The following is a 13421-nucleotide window of genomic DNA, read 5'->3' on the forward strand; positions in this document are numbered from 1 at the left end:
TGAACATATTCGAGTTCTCGAGTACGGGAAATTCAAATACAAATCGAAAATTTTTTTCGAGTCAATTCGAAAAGTTCGTGAATCGGTTCATTTATACATCTACATAGACCTATATAAACTTCGTGTTTTCTCATTCTAAATCAATGATATATGTTACTAGTCAAGACCTATTGTATCTTGAAGCTTAATTCTCGTAAACAGAAAGGATTTTTTGACAGAGAAAGAAAATTGCGCTGAAAAAATAGTCGACATTTTATTTAAAAAGAAAAATAGTTGAAATTTTTCCCATCCCGGCATAATTCTGAAAAAAACTTCCGACGATTTTGATATAAATTTTGTACTCTAAAATCCTTTTTATTTTAATTTTTTTATTATTATGCAAAATATGATGTATTGAGGTGTATTTGTTCTGCATAAGTGAGTATGTTAAAAGTTTTATACATATATTTTTATTTTAAGATATTATTTATTTCAAATTTAGTATTTATTGACTAAGTTATAAAATTATTAGAACACATTTTATATGAATTCATTTCACCCTTAATGTCAATATAATATGCTATATACTTTTCCGTGATTATACATATGCTTCAAACAAAATTTCACCTAGCATTAGATTTTTGTAGCGACGCCCCTGGATCGAATGACCCAAGCTATCGTCCGCACCTTTGAAAGGACATGGATTAGGAATTCTAGAGCTTAAAATTGTTTTACCCCATGTAGCGATCTGTACCATGTCGCCTACAAATCAAAACTTAATGACATGAAATTAGCTTACTTAAACAAATAACAATGGAAACTTAAAATCGTAAAATTGTACCACGTACCCATCTAAGTCTAAAATATTACTTACATGTTATACAATTAAATCGGATAAAAAGCTAAAACAACATAAATTAACCTCATCTTTTTAACCATGTTGTGGCTCTCTGCCTGCTCTCGCCGGGTCTGTCCAACCTAAGACACGTCCAGTGGAATGGAGTGTCGAAAAAGTAAAAATCGAGGGCGTGAGCAATGAATGATATGTTTAGCCTGGAGATGACAAGGTGTGTGATACGATGCAACATGAGGTGGCTCCCATACCAAAATTAATCATGGAGACAAGGCAATGAGAAGTTTGTCGTCGAAATTCAAACATAAATTATATTATGAATAGACAAAATATTGGACGATTTTTTGACGAAAATATATGAAATAATGTATAAAAAAATTTTGATATACCAAAAAGTTATTTAAGTTTGACATAAAATTAAAAAGATCTTAAAATGTAAGACTAAAATTAAGATTTCTTATATTCTGTAATACCTCTTCCAGTGATTAACAACATAATTTCTATTAATATAAAGATATTATTTAAACTTTACTTATGTTATGTAGATAAATACCAAATATTAATTTATGTTTATTTTGTTTTTTTATTTTGAAAACTGCTAATACACAAAATATCAACTCCAAATTTGTAAATATTTTTTTTATTTTAAACTAATTTTTAATACTTTTTAAAGATATTATGATTAATTAATTTTTTTAATTTTTTTTAAGTTAGAACAAATAATTAAAAAGACATGGAATATTAGTAATAAGAACTGAACATAAAAATTTTCGGATATTTGAATATACAAGTAAAATTTAGTTTTTAATATTTATTTTTACATTTAATGATAATAACAAATTTAACTATAATTTTTTGAGTAATTAACATTCTAGATAGTTATTTTAGGAATTGATGATTGAAATTATTAATAAATTTACTAAAAAGAAAACCAATTTATTAAAGAGCATCATTGTCAATTTTTAGTGTAAAAGTTGAAAATGAAAGTACGTTTTCACAAAAAATGTTGTGTAAATAAAATTCCCATATAATATCATATATATATATATATATACATATATAGATAGATATGTGGATTATATATGTAGATAGATATATGGATTATGGGTACGGTTCAGAATGGGAGGGTCCTTATGGGCGGGCGAGTTCACAAAAAAGAAATAACGCCCACTTTCTTCGCCAACTGCAGTTCTAAGCAAGCATCACATCTCCCCAACTTGGGGGGATGTTACAAATCAGGTTTATGGCCGAGAATGGTAGGTATCCAATGGAGAATTGGGTAACAAAATTTAAATGGACTTGTTTTTTCGAAGTTAATGACATAACATACGAGTGGGTAAACACAAATTGTAAAAATACGCAAATGTCATTTCATTTACTGGATCAACTAATATTTTTCATTGTTGCACGTGCAATTTTCTAGTGAACATAAAATAATCACGCAACAAAATGTAAATTTTGTGTCAATTTGGTTTTCTCCTCTTGTTTGTTTTGGAACCCTTTACTTGCTTATTTCTCTTCCCCTCACTCAGCTTCTCAATCTTACTTTTACTTGATCTTACGCTAAAATGACCACCAGACAGAGCCTTTCCACCTCCATTTTGCAAGGCAGTCTCGAAATCAACTTCTTTATCTACAATTGCATACTGTTGTAGATGTTCAGGGTTCAGCATACCATCTGCCTTTGCTTTCATCTCATCCTGGATACAGTACGAGGTAAGACCGAAACAAAAACGTTAAAAAATTCGAATTGAAGAATAGTAACAAGAAGGTCCACAAACCTCAACTTGTTTCGATGCAGCATTGAGATCTTCTTCCACGGAAACTGGATGAGGTTCCATGGCAATCTGAAAACCAAACACACATCAGTAACATAAGTTCTTTCTTGCAAACAGTAGTTTAGTAGTAAACTTACATCTCTCAAGTGAGGAACACTACAATGAATCTCGTTTGATGCCAAATCACGTAAGAATTTGTAAAACTTCTTCATTACTTTCATGTACAACGACATTATTTGCTGCCTCTCTATCTCCATCTCCGCCTATAAACCAAAATGAGTAACAGAAACGGTAATTAGATCATTATCTCTATGAGATTAAGAAATTCAGAGGCCAAAATGTTGATGAACAGTTTCATGTCGACGCCATGCTTTGGAACCAGATGTTCCGCCCACATCAATACATCTTTCGGCCCTATAAAATTGCGGGAATACTAGGGCAAAATATAAATCATAAAGCTAAATATGAACAGCTCTAAAAACTCATGAATTGGATGTAATTCTGCTTCCTAGAGTGGAGATTCTGCTGAGTTCAGAAAAATTTCATTGGACACAGATGCAAGTCACCAAAACCAAATTGAAAAATGACAAGTATACCTCAATGCAGGAAATATCTTTTCCCTGCAAACCGATGCAGAGCAGAACAGAAGCCTGGGCATATGACAAAGTGATTGGCATCTTCTTCCAGAAGTATGCACGGGCAAGATCGTCTACAAATGCTGCAGTCTGCCATATGCATGATAATAGGCAAATCACACTGGTAACTCAAAAAGCAATGACATCGTAAAGGGACATAGACTCCTAATAGTCGGTTTTATATTCAGATATTCAGCCAGATAATATAGTGGTAACCAAAAATTGTGATCAACTCCGAAAATATAGAAGGTGCAAAAAGATTCTATCATGGAAAAACTAAAGAAAACAACTGATTTTAATGATTGATAGTCAGAGATTAACTCACTGATACATGATAATAAAAATTTCATAAAAGTAAACCATATCCGTAAACTTTTTCTTGAAGTGACCATGTCAAAATTGTTATAAAATTCAATGTGAAAGTCAAAACACAGGATGCTGTATATATTCTTATTAATTATTCATAATATAATTAAGAAAAGGTTCTAATCGTTCAAACGAAAAGCCATAGGAAATATACAATCAATTAATAAAATTTCCTCGAGACTACTGACTGCTATACTCCTTCAATCATTTAAATAAGATCCTACCATGCGATAGTCTACAAGATTATTAGTGTATGCTTCCAGGCGTTCCATAGCAAGGGGTGATATGATCCCACTAATTGAATTTAAAAATCCACTGGACGAGGACAAATCCACCTCTGAGAACTTTATCTTCGGGTCCAAGACACTGGCAAAAAATCCAGCAGCGTTAGAATATTGAATTACGATTTAGATGAACACCAGAACCATACCTCATGGCAAGTTTGTATTCCATTCGACGAAATGTACGAGCCAACAATTTAGTGAAGTCCTTCCTGAATTCTGAGAACTTAAAAATGATCATTATTCTCGTCCAAACAGATCAACTTCTAATTTGAAATAAAAAGGTTTGTCTTAAAAAATGCAACAGAGCAAACCTTCAGAAAATGGACTGAAAAAGCCCAAAGAATCAGATCCACTTGTTTCAAAGTCATCATTATTTAATGGTTTCAGAACCATGCAGGAGTGTTCACCAGTCACATTATTCTGTTGAATGAAGTGTCAGAAAATATGCTCGTATCTTAGAACATTTAGAAAGTAATAAAAGAATAAAACAAAAATCAAGGGTTGATTCCTTATAGAGAAGTTACCATCTTACCGGAACTGGGCTAATGTAGAACGGAGCAAAATTATGTTTCTTCCAAAAGCCAAAAAGGTCCAGAGTAAGCCCAAACGAGACACCAAGATAATGGAGCTTTTCTGGCCGTCGTTCACGGAGAGCTACAAGCAGTGGAGGAAGGTCGGTTCTTGGGTTTATATTTTCTTCCAGCAACGAGGCCTGCAGTCAATGACTTGTAGAAATTACAACAAAGACAATAAATAAATATTCCCGGCCATAAATTCAACGAGACTGAATGAACAAATGAAACATCACATCCTCAACATCACAACTTCATATTATAACAGAAGGCATTGATTTAACAGTTTCTGCCGCACTTAAGTTGCAATTCTCATGCTTCTCTCTTTTCCCCATTAGAAATTTAATTTGTGTCAACTAAAACAACTTCATTTTAGCAATGAGAGTGTGGAGACTGAAATTTATCCTCAAGTCTTTGGAATCAACTTGAAAAAACAAGAGGCCCACTATCATAGCAAAACAGCAAACCGATCACAATCCCGCAAAAACATTTGATAAGATGTACGAGATCCTCACCAGAAAAAGAAACAAAAAGAATTAAAAGTCAAATAACCAAAAAAAAAAAAGAGAGAAGGAAAGGAATGGAATTGTGAAGGAGACCTTCTCTGCAGCATCAATGATTCTGACTGGGGAATTCTCTGTGAGTTCCTCAACTTCTAATTCAGATATTGGAGTCAGCTGGCCCTCAAAATACCTATAAGCAATACATATATAATCATTACATCCAATATCCAGGTAAATGAATCATTACAGACAATTGGCAGCTCATTCTACGACGCTTGCGCGAGGGATAGAAAAGTGTATTAAACATACCTTCTAAAGACAAAATTACTTAACCGAGGAGATGAAGATATGAATTTACCTCACTACATTTCGATATAAACTTGTAAATAAAAGGCAAAACGAAAAACTAAAATCAACAAAAACCAATATCCTTATCTGTATTCTTTTAAACATATAGGTAGTTTGGCATGTTCAAAGCTACTAATAATAACCCTCAAACAGCATTGAGGAATGCAAGTCTTTATAAATATAAAGGTGCCTCATTTTCACATTTGCAGAAATAAGCAAATTATGAATTATGTACGGACATTTTAACGCAGTTATTGCTATTTAGAAAAAGGGAAAAAACACTAGAGGTAAGTTTAAAGTAGCTGCATCAGCAGTTTGGAGGTTCCTATGCAGATAAATCGACTACAGAGACCAGACCCCAGACACAGTCATCATAACATCGGTTTCAGGAAATTTTGTTGTGGAAAGTCCATAAATGCAAGAGATGGACTAGAAAACGAACAAATTTAGTTAGAATTCACAAAACCTAGAGGACTCAACAGAACATTTTAGACGATATATTTATATTGATCTTATTACGAGTTGTTGGCTGTCACAAACCGCATATTCTCCTAAATCACAGTACATGAAAACGCAAACATAACCCCCAACCCACCTACACGGACAACCTAGAACTTCCATCTTCATCAAAGAAACCAAACAAAGCAATCAACCAAATAGAAAATGAAAGAACACCAGCATGATGAATTAATATTCTTTCTTAGGGGCTCGAGAATCTTTATCATTAAAAATGAGTGGTAATAAGTGAATACTTTAAGAACACGTACGTAGAATGAGGTTTCTGTTATACAATGCATAAACAGGACAGAAACTGATGCATAAACAAGATGATCATGCCTCAGTTTTGTTTGATTCATTGGTGGACTACACAGCTTAAAAGTAATGCATCCAGTACAAAGTAATTATAAAGACCTACATGGGTAGAATAATAGTTTTGGAAGAATATGAACATACCTAACTAAAAGTTCAACAGCTGTAGAGCCATATTTAAGCTGCAGCAATTGAAATATGTTATTGATGAAGAGGGTATACAAATACTTCATATGTATCAGAGCACTCCAGTATTACCCTCATTGCACTTGGATGTGTGGCAATGCGTACAATACGAGCACCTGAAAGACTGGGAAAATCTGTGTTCCGAAACTGCTCACAAAATTTCCACGGAATTTGATCTCCGAAGGGCTGATGACCCTCACTTAAGCTTTTAACCACAGATTTACGAGAAATTTCTCCCTCAAGAGAGACCTACAGATTGTATTAACATGCAAATACTTTACCATCAGCATAAACAAGACCATCATTGTTTTGTAAAAAGTAGATCTCGTCGTGTTGTTAAAGAAGGCCCAGGTTTCTTTAATCATCTACAATATAATTTTAAAAACCGAAAACTGTATCTTAGGATTATTATTGCTCATATATTAGTGAAAGATGGCTAGTGGATAGAGAGTGCAACCGATGGAATTTTCAGAATCGAAAAAAGATTGCATTTTGATAATCAAATTGCAACAACTAGGCTAAAGACTGGATTAAGGAAAAACCAGGTTCCAAACCTGTCATTCTACTATAATTCATATAAAAGTCCATCACAAAAACTTGAAAAAGCACAGAAGTTGTCTACATTGGGAAGCACAGAAGTTGTCCAGCAGGCTAGATATAGAACATTTATTCATAAAATGAACTTCATAATTAAATAAGAGCATCTAGAACTAAAGGTCATGAACACATTTTTTAAGGTGGTAGCTTATAAAGGAATTCAGACCTGGACTACACACAGAATATCAGGAAGATGGTTTTGGGACTCATCAATGGGACCTGCAAATATGATCAGTAAATATACAGCTGGAGGCAAGTAGGTAAAAAGTACCAAAAAAATATACCAAGTAGCACAAATAAGTGATGTGCAGGAGCATCAGCCATCAATTGCAAATCATTGGGAGAATTCTTGTAGTGTGAAGCAACATACAGAGCCATCATTCGCTGCATAAATGGTCATAAATCAAACTTAACCACCAGTTAGATAAATACATAAAAAAGGAACTCATTAGCATCATCATCATCAAATAACCAATCAATGGAAAGCTTTTATCCCACTAGATGTGGCCGGGCTATATGGAAGGAGAGGTCCGTGCATAAAAAATTGCCAAGGTTTTATAATTACCTGCAAAAATAATTCACTGTCCTTATGATAGGAGAACAATGTATCTCGATTGACATAGTAGAGATCGCATTCGCCAGGTGAGGGTAGCCTGATAAAGAAAGAAGAGACCTCAGTGGAGATTAATGTTTAGCTTCTCTTTTGAATAAAATGTTGAAAATAAAATTGCAACCTGTTAATATTAGGGATGGATTTTGTAGCATCAAGACATAGTAAACCATGAAGCCATGATTCAATTGGATCACTGGAAGCATATCTGATAGATTCACTCAATTCAATCTTTTTGAAAAGCCGACCTAAAAATAATGACAAGCCAGCCTAAAGATGAAGTTACTGGTACTTGACCAAGTTGACCAAGCAAAGTTTTACAGTAAAATTCATAAGATAAACACATCACTGAGGCTTCCCCACAGAAAGGATAAAAAGCTAGAATGGATATATAACTAAAGTTGTTGCAGCATTCTAGAATCTATCCAATGAAGAAAACCAACAAAGCAGAGAACAGTGATGAAGCAGGTTTAATTGTATCTTTCTGGAAGCAATAATGTAAGATTTGTTACATACTCAAAGAAAATTGATAACACGGCCATCCTAATGCTCAGCTTTACTATTTATCCCATATTTCTATATCATACCCACTCACATATGCCTACTACTACATCAAGAATTGCTACAAGTACACATTCAGATATAAGCCTCTGCGGTGACCTTATTTTTCTAGAAGTGACACGAGTTCTTTTGTATGCAGACCGATTTGACTTAAATATGGGACTTACACACTAGGTTCTGGGATTAAAGTACGGAATGTTCTCACATGCTAGCACCATATTTGACTTAAAGCTGGGAATTGAAGCTTTATCATACAAAACATTCTCATACGCGCATATCTATGAGCGTATATCACATGCAAGATGCAAACGAGCAGCGTTTATTGTCATGCCTCCAATGTTGAGTAGAATTGAATGGATATATATACACCACTTAGGAATGTAATTACTTTGTTTGGATGACAATTGACAAACTCCTAGCAAGGAATTTGATAGATGTGAGATTTTGGGTGGGTCCCAAATATTTCTCGATCTCACAAAGGGCACATTCCCAAGGAATACTTTTTTTTACAGACAACTTACCATTATGCATTCATATCTTGGGTAACGCTGGTTTAAAGTGAGGTAATCCAATCGGCTTTGATGCATGTAAGAGTTAGCAAAAAGTAAACTATAGGGATTTAGTTATGTTTACAAAGCAAGCAACTTAGGTTAATGGGTCAAAATATGCCAGGCAGCAAAATTAGCAAAATTGCTTCACACCACACTCTTTGGCCCTACCCCTGAATTATCCACTAATAGGTCTTTCACAATCAGACCCGCCTATACAGTAACGATATTTAATTATGAAAATTAGCTGGGTAGCCGACCCTTGTAGTCCGTTAAACAAGTCATGTAAATTTGTGCATGCATGTTTACCGTCACTAATCAGTATTAAAAATAAAGATCATATGACATGAAATAAAAAACTACAACTAGTAAAACTCCAAATGCAAGTGTCTCTTTTATGCTAGGAAAGAAAATAAGAACTTAAAACACCTGAGACAACAGACTCCGTGCTCTTATTTGACATCTGACTTTGTTGCTCCAGTTGCTGCAGAAGTTTTAGAGATAATGACCGTCCTGTACCTTCATAGCTTAAAAAGAAGGAAATCAGAAGAAAACATCAAATGACAGCATTTAGTTATGAAAATAATGATTCCTTCAAGAAATCTACAATTCCAACCAATGAGGGCACTCATGTTATAGAGTATTAACAGAATCCGCAAAAGAGCGTCTTTTACCCATTGACAGTAGATGAAAGGAATACAAGATAAGGACCAAGCAAGGACTTCACAACTGGTAATGGGATAGCTGCTGCTTCATCAACCACCAACAATTCAACTTGGGAGAGCTTCTCATGTTCATGTGGTTGAATATACTGCACAAACATTGGGATGCAACTTATTTCTCCAAATTTCTTCATTCAAAAGTATACAATGGCATTCTTAACCTATCATTTCAATTATTTGGTATAAAAAATAGCTTCAAAGAACCTCTAACCAATTAATTAATGCACTTTAAAGCAACCTTCATGTTCTCTTTTGAGTAGGTAACAAAAGAAGAACAAAAAGTTTTTCTTATTCCTTCCACGTGAATACTTTAATCAATCAATGATGGAGAGATCTCTCTCTTACACAAATCATTCCTCAATAAATGAAGAGTTGGTCAATGACTAAAAAAATGATATATTACTCATCTGATAGCCCAGAAAAAAAAAAGCATAGCAAAATAAAGTTTGTGAGAAAAGTCCTTGAAGCATGGTTAAACTTAATACTGTTGTCCGTAAAGGAAAAAAAAACTACAAAATCTACTAACCTGAATTGTTTGTCTGTGTTGTTTGTAGATATTGATTCGCACAGTGGCTTTCTTGAAATCGGGATTTGCACTTTTCACCATGTCATAATTTAAGTGTTCCTACAAATCGAGAACAATATGTTTCAGCCAAATAATGAATATTGTTCCTGCAACTTTTTATAATAAGAGGAAACTCTATAAGATTTTATTTGATTAAAAATACTTTATAACACTCAATACTAAAAAACACAAACTTCTCACACAAAATCACTAAACACATTTGACAATTCAAAAACACAAAAGTCCTTACCACAATTTCATACGAACGCATGCTAAAAGTGACTAGCTTTGACACAAAAATTAAAGCATGAATCCAAAGGATGACGGGGAAATTTTCAGCACGTAAAAAATAACCTGGAAATAGTCGAGCCTAACAAGGAATTTGTGTCGAACAACCGCTTAAATAAAAAACACTGATTTGTTTTCATTCACCTCGCACAAGAAGAGGAACGGACCATACCTTGTAATCAAGTAAATCAAATCCCTTGCTTATAAACTCAAACAATGTTTTCAGGTTCTCTGGGCTTGGTGCGGTTACATAAATATTTGAATACCTATTATGGAAAATATTTAATCAGCAAGCAGAGAAGCTAAAAAAGTAGAGGAATAAGGTTAAAGCTTGCATGCAATGTCCTGCATTACCCAGTAGCAACCGCTCCAGCAATTGCCAGACCAAGAGCAGCAGACTTCCCACGGCCACGAGCAGCAAGCAAAGCTACCGTTTTCCGAAGGCTCTTGTCCAAAATTGCATCAAGGAAAGTAATTACAGCTTTTCCCTAAGTAAACAAATAGAGTTCTTCAAAATCAGAACATGAAAAAAATAATAGTTCATTCTACCAAGCAACCTTTACCTGATCCAACGTGCAGCATTTTCTAATCAGAGGACCCACAGGAAAATCATCATTGAGTTCTTCTTTCAAATTCTTCAATTCTCTTTCAGCTTCTGAAAGCCCCTCGGAATCCTTGCAAAGTCAACAGAAAATAGCCAATCATACGTAAAGCATTCCAGACATATTTTGGTTTACTAACAGCAAAAAAAATATAATCCACAAAGCAGAAGTCCCGTAGCTCAAAAAGGATTTGCAATAAGTGTGGCAAGTACTTCAAGTGTATACATTATTTACAAACAGTAGTTCTCCCTCCAGTATTTTACACACTACAAAATAATGTATATTGAAATTGGAAAACTGAGAGATGCTGCTTAGCTTCATTGTAAGCAATAAACATGGTGTAATATTGCTCCACCTGGTAGAACTTAAGACTACCCTAGAAATAAAGAAGCTCACCTCTCGAACTGCAACTGGGGCAATTGTTTTCATATGCGAAGAAATTGGTAGGATGTTGAGTTCATCATCCATGACAACACAAGCTTCGCACGAAGCAACTGAAAGCAAGAAACGTTCATTAAAACGCCCAGTAGCCTGATTATGAGATTCTGTACGAAACCTTTCGTGAACATCCTGAGACAGTAAAGCCCAATAAGCACAAAAGACAATATTAAATGGAAAAAAATCATCTTATCTTATCTTCAAAGCAAAATTTGTATCATCAGAATTCAGAATTATCCTCCATTGAAACTATCATATGATATAATTAAGAGTTGAGTTGACATTACCATAACCATAGTGTACAGACTAGTGAGTGAGGAAAGAGAGCGCAGAAGCAATACTATCAATCCACCACCTTCAACAGTTTCGATAGTCCTTGCTAGAAGGTTTGGTGTCAAAGCTTCAAAATCCTTACAGGACATAAAGAGTGCTAAGTAAATATTCCAGATGGATAATGAACGCTCATAGCAAATGCTGTAAAACTAACAAGTATTAGGCAACTAAAAAATTCATGTTTTACCTGTAATACACACATGCCAAAAGTGTTCCCCAGAATTCTCTCAGAATCTCTGTACAAGCAATAGGTTATTCCTCCCGTTTCAACAAAAAGCGTGAATGGATCAACTTTCTCAGGATCCAGCTGCCCCCTTTGCACTAGCTTCTTTCTTTGTTTGGCTCGCTTTTTTTGGTGGCTACAGTACCAAATATCGTAATATAGTGAAACAAATTTCTCTTCTCAGAAAACAAGATACTGTTACAGATTCAGATTTGTACAAAATTATAAATAACAAAAGTAAAAATCATGAAATATATGGAGAGGCATCAAGTAAAATAGAGGGGTATAATTTTTATCATTCTTTATAAATAATTTTTTCTCCTTTCCATATCCCCTAATCTACACAAAATGGACGGAAGTATGCCACTAAGTAACGGTGTGATACATCGAAAGTTGACATCATCAACAACAATGTAAACTTCATCGCCAAGTGATGTTTGGGTAAAATCATAACAGCTTGAAATCCAACGTTTAATCCTATATCATAAAGACATAAATTGAATTTCCAATGCATAACTTCTAATTTGCATATTGCTAATACTTGAAAAAGAAAAGGAACCTGCTAAGCTCCAGCTTGTCCTTGTAGCACCACAGAACACTCGGCCTCGACTTAACCACTGATTTGCTCAGCATGTAATGCAAATTCGCTATCTGTTTCAAGAAGAAAATTTGATGATAAATTTCAGGTCACCTTCTCCAAAAATGATCAGATTATGCATGAAAATGTGTTTATACGTTTTTATACCTGGTCACGAGACTTGTCACCAATTATGACAAGCATAGAGCGGTGTCGGGACTTGACTCCATTTTCTATCAAAGTTCTGATGCGTTCGTCGACTTTTTTCCTCATCTTTCCTTTATTTCTGCTTCTTCCACTTATTTGAAAACACTAGCGGTAAAGAAAGAGAATTTGAACGGATAATTCATCAAGTGCTCGAGGAAAGTGGGGAAAATATGAAACGAGTCGGCGGCGGCGGCGTCTAGCGGACGATATTCTGAGCTGAGCGGCGGGCCTCAGTTCTCTGTCCAATTTATAGTCATTTGGGCCCAATGCTAAATATTATGGAAGATCAACTCCAATAGGCCCAGAATTTCGGCCCGTTATCAAACCAATCATCTTTCTTGTCCTATTTTACAACCCTTTTTTTTCTATTTATGTATTATTAGTTTATATTTACTTTAATTGCTTTTGAATAATTTTGTATTTGCATTGATCTGGTTTTATTGGCCTTTTATTTTAACTTCCCTTAAGTAGGACATTGCACGACTTTTGCATGACTTGATTATGTGCTTGCATGCTTGATGTTTATTGGGAGTCCTATTACCAACGAGATATGTGGTTTGGCTTTTAGTACAAAAATAACTACATTATGGCAGTGTTTGATAGAGGTGATAAGGTGGGTTTATTAATTTTTAACATACCTTATCCCTCGTTTGGTACGATTTTTATTTAATCAAATCAATCACTCTTATGAATGATTAGGTTATATTAACTGGGATAAATTAATCACTCCTCACCCCTTAGAATTATCTATCATACTTTTAATACATCCTATTTTTCCAATTTTATACTTCTCCTAAATCCAAACTCATCATCATTTCCTCCACCGACCGCCGGAC

General features: G+C 34.4%; 1 protein-coding gene across 2 annotated transcripts; it reads right to left on the bottom strand.

The window, feature by feature from the left end:
• Nucleotides 1–2179: 2179 nt before the first annotated feature.
• Nucleotides 2180–12812, bottom strand: LOC142546477 (RNA cytidine acetyltransferase 1-like). 2 transcript variants are annotated; one of them, XM_075654215.1, is made up of 26 exons: nucleotides 12547–12812; nucleotides 12361–12452; nucleotides 11766–11937; nucleotides 11533–11655; nucleotides 11204–11377; nucleotides 10769–10879; nucleotides 10560–10693; nucleotides 10378–10471; nucleotides 9879–9977; nucleotides 9305–9441; nucleotides 9060–9157; nucleotides 7646–7769; nucleotides 7477–7564; nucleotides 7196–7295; nucleotides 7078–7130; nucleotides 6387–6563; nucleotides 6273–6310; nucleotides 5067–5160; nucleotides 4428–4607; nucleotides 4207–4315; nucleotides 4042–4111; nucleotides 3836–3977; nucleotides 3207–3335; nucleotides 2748–2873; nucleotides 2614–2679; nucleotides 2180–2532 (listed from the first exon to the last, which is right to left on the bottom strand). In XM_075654215.1, exons 1-26 carry the CDS (start codon nucleotides 12649–12651, stop codon nucleotides 2296–2298), a joined length of 3072 nt encoding a protein of 1023 aa, XP_075510330.1. In that variant the 5' UTR covers nucleotides 12652–12812; the 3' UTR covers nucleotides 2180–2295. The 2 variants fall into 2 exon arrangements, with proteins under 2 accessions (XP_075510330.1, XP_075510331.1); XM_075654216.1 differs by lacking the exons at nucleotides 11766–11937; nucleotides 12361–12452; nucleotides 12547–12812 and having other exon boundaries at nucleotides 11204–11301.
• Nucleotides 12813–13421: the final 609 nt, after the last annotated feature.

The sequence above is a fragment of the Primulina tabacum genome, chromosome 5 (genome assembly GCF_025594145.1).
Source record: "Primulina tabacum isolate GXHZ01 chromosome 5, ASM2559414v2, whole genome shotgun sequence".
Classification (NCBI taxonomy): domain Eukaryota; kingdom Viridiplantae; phylum Streptophyta; class Magnoliopsida; order Lamiales; family Gesneriaceae; genus Primulina; species Primulina tabacum.